This window comes from Phalaenopsis equestris, unplaced genomic scaffold, assembly GCF_001263595.1.
Source record: "Phalaenopsis equestris unplaced genomic scaffold, ASM126359v1 Scaffold000202, whole genome shotgun sequence".
NCBI classification, from domain to species: Eukaryota; Viridiplantae; Streptophyta; class Magnoliopsida; order Asparagales; family Orchidaceae; genus Phalaenopsis; species Phalaenopsis equestris.
In genome coordinates this window covers 2699882-2714132 of record NW_018164644.1, presented here as the reverse complement: position 1 = coordinate 2714132, position 14251 = coordinate 2699882, and the positions used below count along the sequence as shown (strand labels likewise).

The following is a 14251-nucleotide window of genomic DNA, read 5'->3' as shown; positions in this document are numbered from 1 at the left end:
ATTTGTTCAGTCTGTTAATTAACTTATGACGAATGAAATTTAATTGAGCTGAGTCACTAGTAGTTTGCCGTGTGTATTCATTCGCAGGCCCACACCTGAGCGCAAGCTTTTGCAGAGGCAGCAATGGCGAGAATGAAAAGTAGGAAAGGTATGTAGTGGTTTATTATATCATTATGATGGTGGTTTTAGTCAAGAACTCAAGCCCACCATTATTAGACTCATTCTCTGTTTTGTTATTCTAAGTTGTGGCTGAGTTATTTGGCAATCAGGTATGAATAATGATTTCATCTTAGGTACCCTTTTTGAAGATGCATTTGTTTCACTTGCATGATTTCATTGAACATGATGCTTCATTATTTATGTAAGCTTCACATATCGCATAGTCTTCATTGGATATGCTCTTTTCTAGGTGTTGTTTGTTTTGCTTAAAAATAATGTAATGTAAAATGAATGCCATGCAGAAGTAAATATATTATATTTGGAATACTTTTGGGTTGTTGGTTCACTGTAAAATAAACATATGACTTTATATATATATTTTTTGTTTGGTTTCGAGTAGAATAAAAATAATTTATTTCAAAATATTTGAGATATTGTGTAAATTATTGGAGGCATTGTGGGTGGGCAGAGATGGCTTACGACAATGGTGGGTGGTTGTGGCTGCAGCGGGTGGTGGTGTCAGCCGCAGGCAGTGGCAGCAAATAGAGGTGGTAGTGGTAGCGGCGGCAGGCAGGCAGAGGCGGTTGGCGGCGGCTGGTAGAGGTGGGAGGTGGCAATCGGGGGTCGCAGGCGATGGATTCGGTGGAGACCGGCGACAGTGGCCGACGGCAACATTATACGTAGAGCGTGTATATGAAATTTGGCAAAATCCATTAAATTCCAAATAAATAGAAATTGAACTAAGAAATAAATTCTAAATTCATTCATATTTTACACAGGATTTATAATTCTTATTATGACCAAATGCCTAAAATCTTAAAATCTTGCAAAAGGAATGCTACCAACCCAACAATACCTAAACTAAATATTTGCTTTGTATGAAATCGTGGATCTATTGTGATCATGTTACAGTTTGTTTGGGGCAGCTTCAGTTTATTGAATAATCTGCTGATAAGCTGACTAAAAATAATCTGCTGATATGTTAAGTGCGGTAGTTATTACAAATTTTTATTTTTTTTGGAAAAGCCAGACCGCTGTCAGAAAGCTGCCACCGCACATATACCAGCGTTTTGAAAATGCATAAGCTGCCAAAACGCAGTTTATCCAAACAGCTCAGGTGCGTTTTCAAAATGTCACAGCACCAAATAAACTGATCCAGACGGATTATTAGTTTCAAATTCAATTTATCACTCCCACATAAAAATATTTAGCCTTATAAATATCACCTCATCGGCAGTTAGTTCAAATTGTCACTTTGCTGTTGACTGGGCTTTCATGAAATTTTAACTAGTGTTAGTAAGAACGTATGATGTATGATTATATACATTCTTTGAAATCATGTTTATAAAATAAAGTCAACTAACAAGTTCGTCAAAATTCGTATCTATTTTCATTGTGAAATCATGATTTGACTTTTTTAAAATCACGTACTACAATATGGTATTTTCTTCCTAATGCTTAGTTAGCGTTGACTTATTATAATATGTTTTGAAGATTATTATTATTATTATTATTATTATTATAGTATGCTTAGTTAGCGTTGACTTATTATAATATGCTTAGTTAGCGTTGCCAACCACGGTATAAGGCCCCTCGGGCCTTGGGTTCAAATCCCCTCTGTCACGGTTGGTCTTAAGGAGATGGTACTCGAATTATTAGACATATTAGGGATGACTGGAGGCTCGTGTGTGCGTGTCTATGCATGTATATATCTCGTACGAGATTTTCAATTTCTTAATGATTCGTAGCTGTAGCAGGATCAAATCAAATGCAACTCCAAAAGATAAAATAGTGAACAGAGACGTGCATGGACTGGCATCCAATTATTTGAATTTAATAAAATTCATTTCATTTTCTGAACCTGTTAGGCCATAATGTCTAGCAAAATTTTCTAAATGGCACCATGACTTTTTATTCAAGATAAAATTTTAATTCTTGAGACGTTTTTTTAAAGACTGTCCACCCGAAACTTGCTATTTACAAATCAACCACATTCTTTCATCCTTTTTGCAAATTCTGAGTCAAATATCAAAATTCATGGTAAAATCCCAGCCCATGTTTTCATTTTTTACGAGTTCTCAATAGTTTGATGGTGGCACGGGTAAATAAAGCGGCTTGGTAGTTCGAAGAAATCACCCCCAATGCTTAATTTGTAAATGTCAATGTTTCGGATGGTCTGCCTGTAATTACTCTTTTTTTTTTTTTTAATGTAATGGATAGAGTTATGTAAAAAAGTTGAAGTTAGACGAGGGAATTATTCAACAGTGGCATCATATTCTTGGTTGTATATGTAATATGTCATTAAAAGATTGGGTCTTCTTGGTCAAATTAGAAATTTTGATTTTTTAACTGAGTAATAAATTTTGCACGATTAGCTATTTTTGAGTAATTACAGTCCTAAGTTTCTTATTTTGAAATTTTCATGCTTATTTTAGTGATCTCTCTATCTTCCGCTCTGGTAATCGTTTTGAGTCTGTTTGGGACAGCTGCAGCTTATTGAATAATTTGCTGATAAGCTAATTAAAAATAACCTGTTGATAGGCTAGGTGCGGTGGCCATTACAATTTTTAATTTTTTTGGAAAAGCCAGAGCGCTGCCAGAAAGCTGTCACGACACCTAGATAAGTGCGGTGTGAAAAAACTGTTTTCAACATTTTGAAAACGCATAAGCTGCCAAAACGCAATTTACCCAAACAGGTCAGGTGCGTTTTCAAAATGCCACGACACAAAATAAGCTGCCCCAAACGGAAAATATTAATCGCAGATACTTCGTACATGCAAATAGGGTGTACCTGGGATTTACAGTCCAAATCCATATGTACATATAATATTATCTCGCTCCACCTTTTGTTGTTTCTCGGCCATAATAGACGTATCATTAAATTGGCTTCATATTCACTTGGACGAAAGTAAAAGTGAACAGCTCAATTCATGAAAACTCTCTCAGAGAAGATCAGAAGCTCCTAACCAACTCAAAAGAAGAGGTCCCAAGTCCAATAGAGAAGCCAAACAACAGCAGAAATCCAAAGGAAGATAAGGTACAAAACTTGGCAGTAGATGCTTCCTAGATTATATAGAAACTCTCTGAAACATAATGATTGTCTTTATCACCTACTGACATATCCAATAAAAAATTTAAAATACAATCAATTTGCTTAATTGAATCGTTGTTAATGGTCTCTGGATTATGTTCATCATAATCTTCATCGTTTATATAATCCTCAATATAATTATTAACTTATTTGCACTCAAGATTAATGCCAATATAAGCTTCTTATTGATTCAATATCATCAATAAGAAGTCATAGTTCAAATTATTTATTTATTCCACGAGTCACATAAATTACATTTATAGATTTAATTCTACTTATTAGTTTTATCTTATTTGATTTAATATAAATTAGATTTCACTAATGATATCCTACTTGGGGATAAGACTAGAAAGAGAGTTTATGAAAAACTTGAATTATGGAGGTCAAATTCAGAGTGTAAATGCTTTTATTTGAGTAGATCAGAAACTAAATACATGGAATATAATTTCATTAGTAGTGGATCTACTGAAGGGGCTATAACAATGGGTGATCGTCATTAAAAGAAGTGAACATTTTAGATATCTAGGGTATAACGTCCAAGTTATGGTGATATATATGTGGGTGTTGTTAGTAGAATTCAAGCTGGATGTTTGAAGCAATGAAGGCATCGAGCCTATTGTGTGACAGAAAAGTATCGCTTAAACTTAAAATAAAATTTTAGAAGATGGCGGCGAGACCTACAATGCTTTATGGTGCATAATATTGGCCTGTAAAAGAGAAGCATAAAATCAAGTTAAGTGTTGTTAAGATGAGAATGCTCATGCTCGGGTGTATGAGTGGCTTTATAGTAAGAAAAAATGCGAAATGAATATATGAGCAAGATTAGATAGAGTCGTCTTAGATGGTTTTCGGTCAAATTAAATATCGACCGTCTGATGACTCGGCATGAGAGTATATGAATTAGATTTAACTTATATTAAGAAAGACAGAGGTAGACTTAAAAAGAATTAGACATGTGTAAAAATGATCTTAATTCATTAAAATTAAATGAAAGTTTAACACTCAATAGGGCACAATGGAGAAAAATGATTCATGTAGCCGACCCCACTTAGTGAAATAAAAGCTTCTTGTCGGTCATCTATATATTCATTTCTGTGTATATTTAATTTATAGAGTTTATAAAATTTTTAATAATTGGAGCTTTAGAATTAATATGAATCGAATTTAAACATCATGTTAATGAATATTTTTCAACACAAATAAATTTTTAATTGTCAACTGGCTCAAATTTAGCTGCTCTGTAAATTTTTTTATCAAGTCTTCTGCAGTAGTTAAAATATTCTATCTGTTTAACCCACTTGGATACTGCAGGATATGGTTTTGTCTTTGCATTGACAACCTTGATTTGAGGTCGTCAATGCAAAAAAAACAATTCTTTTTGTAAGAAAATATTCTCAGTAAAAAAATTTATTCTGCAGCAGCTCGAGATCTTTCGATGCGGGAGAAAATGTCCAATCATCTGACTACCCATTCATCCACGAGTTTTATAGATAATTTTATCTACAAGAAAATTATTATTTATTTATTTATTTAATATTTATAACACTTGCATCTGTGTAAATAAAATTATTTTCCACATTAAAGCTATAATTATTTAGAAAAAAAATTGCAACCACTATAAACAAATGCTATGTTTCCATACAATGAGATTAGAACAAATAATTTGGAGCATAATTTGTGTTGGAATTAAAGATCATAGCATTCTTATCTTAGAGATATATATTATTAGGTCAGCAGACAGTAATAAAAAATACATTTTAATAAATGTATATTTAATTTTGAAATTATATAAATGATAAATATTTACACTACATCCATCTCAAAATAGAACAAAATTTTAAATTGAATGTAATTGAGGCCCATTTGGGGCAGCTTTTTTATCATGGTGCGGTGGGAAGACGCCAGTGTAGTTGTTTGAAAACTGGGGTGAGGTAGCGTTTTGGGAAAAGTCGAGTTATACGCAGGTTGCAGTTTCGATCCCACGACCTGCAGCTTTGACTTTGTGGCCCTTGTTTCTTCGCGGACCTAAGTAAAAAAAAATTATGATGGGTCAGTCTGGTTTGAGAAGCATAGAGACATGCAAATAATGCAGTTATATATCCATAAGCATGGATACCCTATTATTTATGATTTGGGTGAAGGTCGTGCTATGCAACCCATTTTAAAACAGACCCGAAGGACATGCATGAGAATAAAAAAGCAGGTTTTGAAAAATCCTGATAATTTTAATCCTAAATTTTAGATTATCTCAATTTTTTATGATTATGATTTTCTTATAGAAAAATTTATATTTTTGAGGTTCTAAAGAGCCTAAATTGTATCTTTCACATCATCTCAGATAATCCAGAAAGAAACAAGGAAACAATCCAAGCATGCAAAAGTGCAAAAAAAATGAAGAAAAGAAGCTAAATATAAAATAATAAAAGGCATGTGTTGTTAGGTCGACGACATATCCCGAAAATGAAAAACGTAGTCAAGCTCTACATAAGTAGGTATGAGACACAAACAAGCAACTTCCGGTTCACATCATGTGGTTCCGTTCGCTTGACACCTTGGAACTCATGTCCATACATTATTTCTAATATAAAAATCACCTAGGACTCTAAAAGTACATAGAGAAAAGGGAAAAATGACTCGATATGCATGATACCAATGTTAGCGGGAAATGAAACAAACATGCAATGTATAATAAGTCGTGTTTTTTTTTTTTTATTGAGTGAGCTAAATGGCCCCTGCTAGCAAAATGTTAGTAGAAATCATCACTTACTCTTTCTTCAATGGTACCAGTGTGTGTGCATATGTATATGCACTACTCTCTGTAGACGAACACCCTAATATACTACCATGCATGTCAAGCATATAAGTACACCAAAAGCACAAAAGTGACGCTTTGCTAGAATAATCAATCCAACAGAGATCAATAGTCAGAGGAGTAAAAAATACTACATAGCACCATATTCATAGCTTAGCACACCATCTAACCAAAAATTGTTCTAACCAAATCTTAGTGCTCAAAGTAAGTCTCTGAATATGTATGATTTTGACGGGGCCGCCACATCGACCCTGTTCTAAAGATAAAAGGATTTAAAGGGTGTCACCCATGATGAATTTTAAAAAAAATTGACTTTACATATGATCTAGCTTGCTACAGATATAATTTTAAAATTATAGCCGATGTAATAAATAACAATATTATTACAGCTCACACAACTCTCATCTCGAGCCTTTATGGCATATGGATGTTATTACAAGTCACCACTACAGCCCGTGTGATCCATAAGTTCATATGTCTCTCAACCCTGACTTATATAGTTTACAAAAGTTCTCGCAGCTCCCCACTACAGCTTATTTGACCAACTATAACCTATGCAATGCACAACTCTTATAACTCCCTACTACAGCCACTGTATCCAATAGACGCTCATGAAGTATCTATCTATGACCTACATGTTTAACTATTATCACAACTTTCAACTACGACGAGCTAACACAATAGCTATTGTCTATAACATTTATGACAGTAAACTGCCTTCATAGCAATCGACTATGTCATTTGTGGCTCGTTACAATTGTTATTGTCAAACAACTATTGCACATCAATATCATTATTTCATATTCTCTAATTCAAGATAAAAGTAGAATTTTGTACTTGCAATTATATATTAAATTATTTTAGCTAGACTAAACCCCATGGTTTTTTCTCCTTCTAAGGTTTTCCTCATGAAAAATTGAGGCATGTCATCCTACTTACATATTTTTTATTCATGTGTGTGTTGGATCTTCGTCTAATGCTAAGACGCTAATCTATTACTCTATCACATGAATCTTCACACACACACACTATAATTATAATCTTAAAGACAATTTTTATTTACAAACCATAAATTGAGTACTCACCCCTTTTAAGTAATTTACAATGCAGCACTAAAATCATAATTGCTGTTTTTTTTTTTTTAAATTATTTCCTCGATTAAAAATGGAAAAAAATGACAACATGGGTAATGGAGGCCTAAAGTTCATCACCACGCCTTACCCAAATCCACCAGCTTCCTCGATCGATTCATCCCTAGACCAGAGGACGCTTCAGGAAAAGCTACTCCAACCCCGCTCCACTTTCGATTCAACGATCCATGGACATCGCCGGCGATTACCGTATCCGACGGACCATGATTCCGGCGATTACCGGGGCTCGGCCTCAACATAGGGCTCAGGCACACAACGTAGCTCGAAAACCTGTTGGGACTCTGTTGCCGTTGAGCTTTCTGCCTCAACGGCGACGGCGCCGAGATGCGACGTCTATCTCCTTCCCTCTCTTCCTTCATCGCCGGCGACATTCCCCTTCCGTTCACGGGCTGCAAGTGCGGCTTCCTAGACCTTCCGCGGCTGTCATATTCCTCTGCCGGCGAGATGCCCTGCAATTTCTTTCTATTCTTACTCCACTGTTTCATAATTAGGGACAGGAACCCAGAATGAGAAATCGAGGGTTTGAGGACGATGGCATCGGATTCCGTCTTCTTGGGTGTCTGTTTTACCCTAATCGGAGAGAAAAGAGAAAGCTTATGGGCGCGGCGTTTCTGATCATCGGAGACATTAGGCGAATCGGTATGAGAACTGAGAATCTCCGGTGATCGCCTGCCTTCCTGTTCTGCTTCAGCGGCGGCGAGGGAGGAGAGGCGATCGCGAAGGCAGCGGGGACAAACGCCGCCGCTGTGATCGGATGAGTGCTCTCTGCACCTCATGGCTTCCTTCCTTCCTTTCTTGAAAAAAAGAAATTGAAATTGATCTCTGGAGAGAAGAAGGGATTGCAAAATTAGGGTTTTGGTGCAGCGATTGTGAAAAAGGTGAGCTTTTAATTTATACTGGGGAGGTTGAGGAGCGGTTCGTTCATTCTGTTATAGTTGATATAATGACATTGGTGGGGGCGCGTATGGAGTGGTTGGGAGATCCCGCCATTGGCCCGCGTTTTGACTTGGGAAGTTTATTAATAGAATTTCTGTAACCACGTTTTGATGAAATGCTGAAATAGATATATTGAGTTGATATTTGATAGATTAATGATACATTATACATATATATATATATATATATATATATATATATATATAAAGTTTAGGCCGGCAAATGAGTCAGTGGAGACAAATTCGTTAATGTTTGCATGGCCAAAAAGGTTCTCTGATGTGATCAGATTGAGACACGTTGAATTGTCTTCTGTGAAAACCCCAATCATTATCCTTTTTATAGGCAGCCGGACAAATTTTTTTTTGGACGGTTTTCATTTTTTTTAACCTAAAATTGATAATTATTATAATTATTTTAGGAGTTTTAATATTTATTATTGTATAAAAAAAATATGTTAGCATGAATTTCAAAGCGATTTTCGATCGCTTAAAAAAGAATGATATAATAAAATTGGACCTGCCGAAAATGACATGACCAAGAAAAATCGATCGGTTGATGCCATTCACGTACATTTCGAACCGACTCAACAATACATGTCCAAGTTCTCTGAGGGCTTATGTTTACCCTGCTGGTAGAAATTCGCGGACAAGAATTGAGATTGATGACCGACCCAATGCATATGATTGGCTAACATCAACAGATCAGATCATCCTTCTCGATCATCTTCAGTAGTTTGGTTGGTTGCCCTTGCCTGAATGATCGACTTACCGATGATCCTCAAGGTTGACCGATTGCACTGATCAACTTGCTTCTTTAGCACTGATTGAATGGGCCAAAGGACAGTAAGACCCTGGGTCCATAGGAATCTAATTCCTAGAATAACTAATATAACCCTCCTTAAGGCAAGATTAAAAAGGTAATTTTCCTTGATTGCTTCCCTCTCCTATAAATAGAGATGTCTTTTAAGATAATAGGACATTTTGGCATATCCCTTCTTTCAATTATCTTCACATTATCACTTAAGAAGAGGCTCGACTCTTCCCCCTCTTCATATACCAAAAATATTTGATTTTATAAAAAAGATCGCATGAGCCTGAGAATACCCTATTGTACCCAGAAGGGCAAGTCGCCGTACACTCTTCTCCTCTCCCTCTCTCTCTTCTTTTTTTCTAGTTCAAATGCTCTAATCCTTTGGGCATTCTTCTCAGACAATTTTGAATTCAACAATTATTTGAAATTAATGAGTTGCTACATTGTGCTATTAATATGAGAAATATACATGTTAACATTTTGTGAAAATCTAATACATATACGGATAATGAAATGATATCAAAATATTTATATGTAAATCCTACAAGAGAGAAAAACAAGGTCAAACTAGTTGAAATGATTTTATATATTAGTAAGATTATAGAAATTAATGTTTTATTCAATTACAGAAGACACAACCATAAAGTTAGAAACACTAACTTGATCTTATGTAATGTAGTTATAATTACATAAAAAAATAATTAAAGATGATGAAATTTGGAAAATAGATATTAGTTGGATAATAAAGTTAAGTGTTGGTTTCATGAAAAAGGGATAATAATAGGATAGAAAATTTTAAAGTGGAAAAGTTCAATAGTACAAACTTCGTATTCTGGAGGATGCAAGTGAATGATTTGTTACATAAAAATAAATAAATAAAAATTATATTCTCCACTACAAGGTATCACTAAGAAGCCCGAGTTTATGACTATGGAGGAATGGGAGGCGTTGGATCGAAAAAACCTATGTTTAATTTATTTATCACTTTCCTCGTATATTGACTTAAATATAGTGAATGAGAAAATCGTGGTGGATCTCATTATGGCACTGACAAAGGTGTATGAAAAACTTTCTGCTTCAAATATTGTTTTTGTAATGAACAAGCTATTCAACATTAAGATAGTTGAAAATAATGTAGTGGAAGAACGTCTGAAGGATTTCAACACTGTAACAAGCCAATTGTGTTCTTTGGGGATCAAATTTTCATAATAAGCCCAGGACACACTTGGTAGTGTCTTCATTGTCAGATAATTGGCATGCTTTGGTCACAATAACGACTAACTCTTCTGGGAACATAAAGCTGAACTTTGAAGAGTTCATATGGATGGCGCTGAATGAAGAAGTTTGCAGAAAGTAAACAAATGGTGAATATTCTGGTTCTGTGTTGAATGTGAAAAATAGAGAAAGGAATCTGACAGGAGTTCAAGCAGAGGCAAATTCAAGTTGAGGAAAAGAAATTTTTAAGTCCAGTAGAGGAAATGACAAAGAAAAATTCTGGAATTACGAAAAAAGAAATACTATTTCAAGAAGAATGGTAAAACTTACAGAAAATCTAGTGATAGAGTATAGGAAAGAAATCTCTCTATAAATACCGCCATAGTTAAAATCTAGGGAAACTTCTTGGTGTTAGCCCTCGTCAGCACTGAATCTTCGATAGTAGATTCAAATTTCTCTTTTCACGCATGCCCCAATAAAGAGGTATTCACAAATATAGTCATAGTGATCTATGGAAGATTTATCTTGGAGACAACATGGCTTGCAATATTATAGAAAAAAAGTGATGTAGAAATTAAATTGTCAAATGAAACAGTTTGAAAGCTTATTGAAGTTAAACTTGTTCTAAGTCTGAAGAGAAATCTCATATTTGTGAGTTAACTGACAAAGCTAAGGTTCATGATTACTTTCACAAGTGATTCGTGGAAGGTGACCAAAAAGGCAATGTTGATGGCTCGGAGCAACATTTAAGACACTTTTTACCTGATCAATGAAATGATAGATTTTTATTGATGTGGCTAGAACCAAAGTCGATGTAGGTCAGTGGCACCACAGACTTGGCCATATGAACAATAAACGTATCAAAACCCTATTTCTTGGCCATATAGACAAGAAATGTAACTTGGCTTTTATAAGCGCAAAATAAGTTTATATCATTCATAATTTCTTAAATTTATTTTAAAATTTAAAGTTAATATTTTCATTACATTTCATATTACGTGGAATGTAAAATCTACCTTTTTTCTTTTTTTTTTCTTTTTGTTGACTTCATTACATTCCTACGGAGAGTAATGAATCGTTCTTCATGATAGAAGTTCTAAAGATCACTTAGAATTAATAGTTTATATTGTGGGGCTCTATCCTTCCTCTAAAAATTAGGGAGATTAATTATCTCCAAATAATGTAATTAAAATTAAGTTAATCGCTCTTCTTAATATTTGTAGTAAGGGTTTAAACATGATAAGTTTTATAAATTTGTGCTAATGATGGTATAGTGTACATTAACAGCAGTGTGTGGAGCAATAGTGGGGAAATTGGGAGCTCGCGTCCCATAGCCTCTTAAAGATAGCCTCACGGCCCGCAGCCCACGACCCACAGCCCACGGAAGAGATGAAAATGGGGAAGATATTATTTTCCTAAAAGAAGAAGATATATTTTAGTTATATGGTTTTTGTTTATTTTAATTAAATTAATTTTAACTTTGTTTATAGTAATATACAAAATAATAAGATTTTAGGTATATTTTATGATTATTAAAATCAAGATAATGATTAAAAAAAGAATCCTCAAATATTTATCTTTTTTAGTAAATAAATAAAATTTTCTTTGAAAACAAAGTGATAATTTAAAATAAGATTATGAATATTAAATATGACAAGATTGTTAATAATAATATCAATAATGAATATGAGAATAATCCAAATTGATGAGAACTTGCCCTAACAAGAGACTAAACTCTTTAAAGGTCTATGAGATGTACTTGAAAGCTTCAAGTCCTGCCAAAAAATCTAAAATGTCATTGTTGAATATTTAAGTTAATACGAAAAATATGTCCCATGATAATAACCTTGTTCACATTGTTAATGAGAGCATCACCATATACTATTCTCTTTGGGTTTTCATGATTAAGTCTCATGGAATAAGTGTTGGGGGGGAGGGGGGGGGGGGAGACAGAGAGCGGCGGGGGCACCGTGAGGTGAGAGATGAATCATATCCCATTCAACGAACCTTAAAAAATACATTAATTTTTTTATCTATAGTAAACAAGAGGAAGATAGTTCCTTAGAGGTTACCTGAGTTGCTGGATTCTATTGAGGGAGAGGGAGAAAGCCTAAGCCAAAGATCTCGAGCCTTTTCAAAGGAGTGAAAGGAGTCCCCCTTTTCTATCCTATGATCCCCTTTTTATACATCTGAAAGAAATACTATGAATTAATCTAAATAGTACATTCTATATTGTGACATTCCCTCTCTTTGATATCTTGACATATAGTCAACAATGTATAGGTCAGACATTGCCGACCAATGTCAGGTATTATCGGTGTGGTTGGCTTCTCTGGTATATTGCCAAAAGGACTAATTCTCTAGTGTCGAGCGACATCTTTAATGAAGATTGACGAATGACTTGGTTAGTCATGATGCCTTTTGGAATCATCACCCTTGTATATGTAGGCTAAGTTATCCTTGTGATGAAGAAAAATATATTGGGATCGGTCATTTCTCCAAGTGGGCTCGATCCAACTACTTCGGCAAGTGGGCTCGATCCAGCTACTTCGTTAGTCAGGCTTGACTCAGTTACGTAGGGTGGTAGACTTGATTTTTTAAGGAGTTTTGAGTGGAAATTCTCATATACTAATTTTTTGTGTATACAATTGCTTATCTTCCGAGTCCTATAACTCTAAGATCTAAAATAATAATAATAATAATAAGTTATACCTTCCAATATTTAATTTTTTTAGTTTTTAAAATTAACAGAAAAAAAAATGGTTAGTAAGTATTTTTTATATAATAAGAACTTGTTTATCATCCTAATTATTAAAATATTTATATAAAAAAGATATTTTTAGCTATGTTTCTCTCTAAATACATTTAAAAATGGCTTAGGAAATAGGAATATTAAGTTATTATTATAACGAAAAAAAAAAAAGCTGAAGCTGTAATGCTTTGAATTGTCTGTCTATAAACAAATAAGAAACTATTTCCATCGTTGTTAGACTCTATTTTCAAATATCAATATATCATCATATATCACTTATTTCTATACAAGTAACTTTATCTTAATTTTATATTATTTCTGCAAATATATATTTCTGCGAACTGAAAGCCTGTAAGTTTGGTTTGGCAGAAGAGTTCGCGAATCGAGAGTCGTGTGCGTGAGAGTTCGGCGAATTCGGCGGTTTGCGGCATCGGGACGAAGGAATTTACAAATTTTGCGGATTGTTCGCAAAGCAGATGAGCTCGCAAGAACGAACAGGTGCGAAGCAATTCGGATAAAGGGCTACGACAGTTCGGCGAGTTCTGCTTCTGGAGTTAGAGGCGGAGTCGTGGGTTCGCGCGACAGGCAGAGGCGGCTTTCGCGCTTCTGGTTCGCAGAAGAAATTGCAACAGGTGGAGTTCGAGGAATTCTGGTAGTTTGGGGTTCCGAGCAGGAACAGAGACGAGTGAATCGAGGTATTCGCGAATTCGGCAACGAGTTCGGTTCGGCCCAGGCGAGCTGTAGAAGGAATTCCGGATCGAGGCTTCAGGAGAAGAGGCAGTCGAGAGTTCACCAGTTTCACAGAGGGGAAGGAGTTCGGTGAGGTGGAGTTCGTGCATCCAGAATCCTTCCGCGCAGCCAGAACAGTTCAGCTCTTCGACAGCCAGTGGGGCTTCAAGGCGCGACAGTTCACTATTCGCGGCATTCGGCGAGCTAGAGTTCGTGAATAGGAGTTCGAGTGCAGCTATCGCGAACACGAGCGTTTGCGAATAGAAGAGTTCAGCGGAGCAAATTTTTCGCAGAAGGAGTTGCGAAAATAAAACCTGTAAATTTGGTTTCGCAAAGGAGTTAGTGAATTTTGGGAGGGCTTCTTCAGCTTGCGAGTTCGAGTTTCGCTCGCGGGTTAGAGACACCAGAGGGATTCGCGACACATAGTGTTCGCGGGTTGTTCGCAGAGGAGTTCGCGGTGCTAGGATCGTGCGACAGAGAGTTTGACCAGGCTTTTTCTGCAAAACTATACGCAGAGGAGTTCACTGGAGACCCAATTCGTGCTCGCTTCTGCCTCCTTTGTTTCGCGATACGACACCAACTCGCGCTCCCGCTCT

At 35.5% G+C, this 14251-nt stretch overlaps 1 protein-coding gene across 1 annotated transcript; it reads right to left on the bottom strand.

Moving 5' to 3' along the window:
* Positions 1-5146: 5146 nt before the first annotated feature.
* Positions 5147-8085, bottom strand: LOC110022822. The gene is made up of 2 exons (XM_020721937.1): positions 7284-8085; positions 5147-5275 (listed from the first exon to the last, which is right to left on the bottom strand). Exons 1-2 carry the CDS (start codon positions 7987-7989, stop codon positions 5205-5207), a joined length of 777 nt encoding a protein of 258 aa, XP_020577596.1. The 5' UTR covers positions 7990-8085; the 3' UTR covers positions 5147-5204.
* Between the last annotated feature and the right edge of the window lie 6166 nt (positions 8086-14251).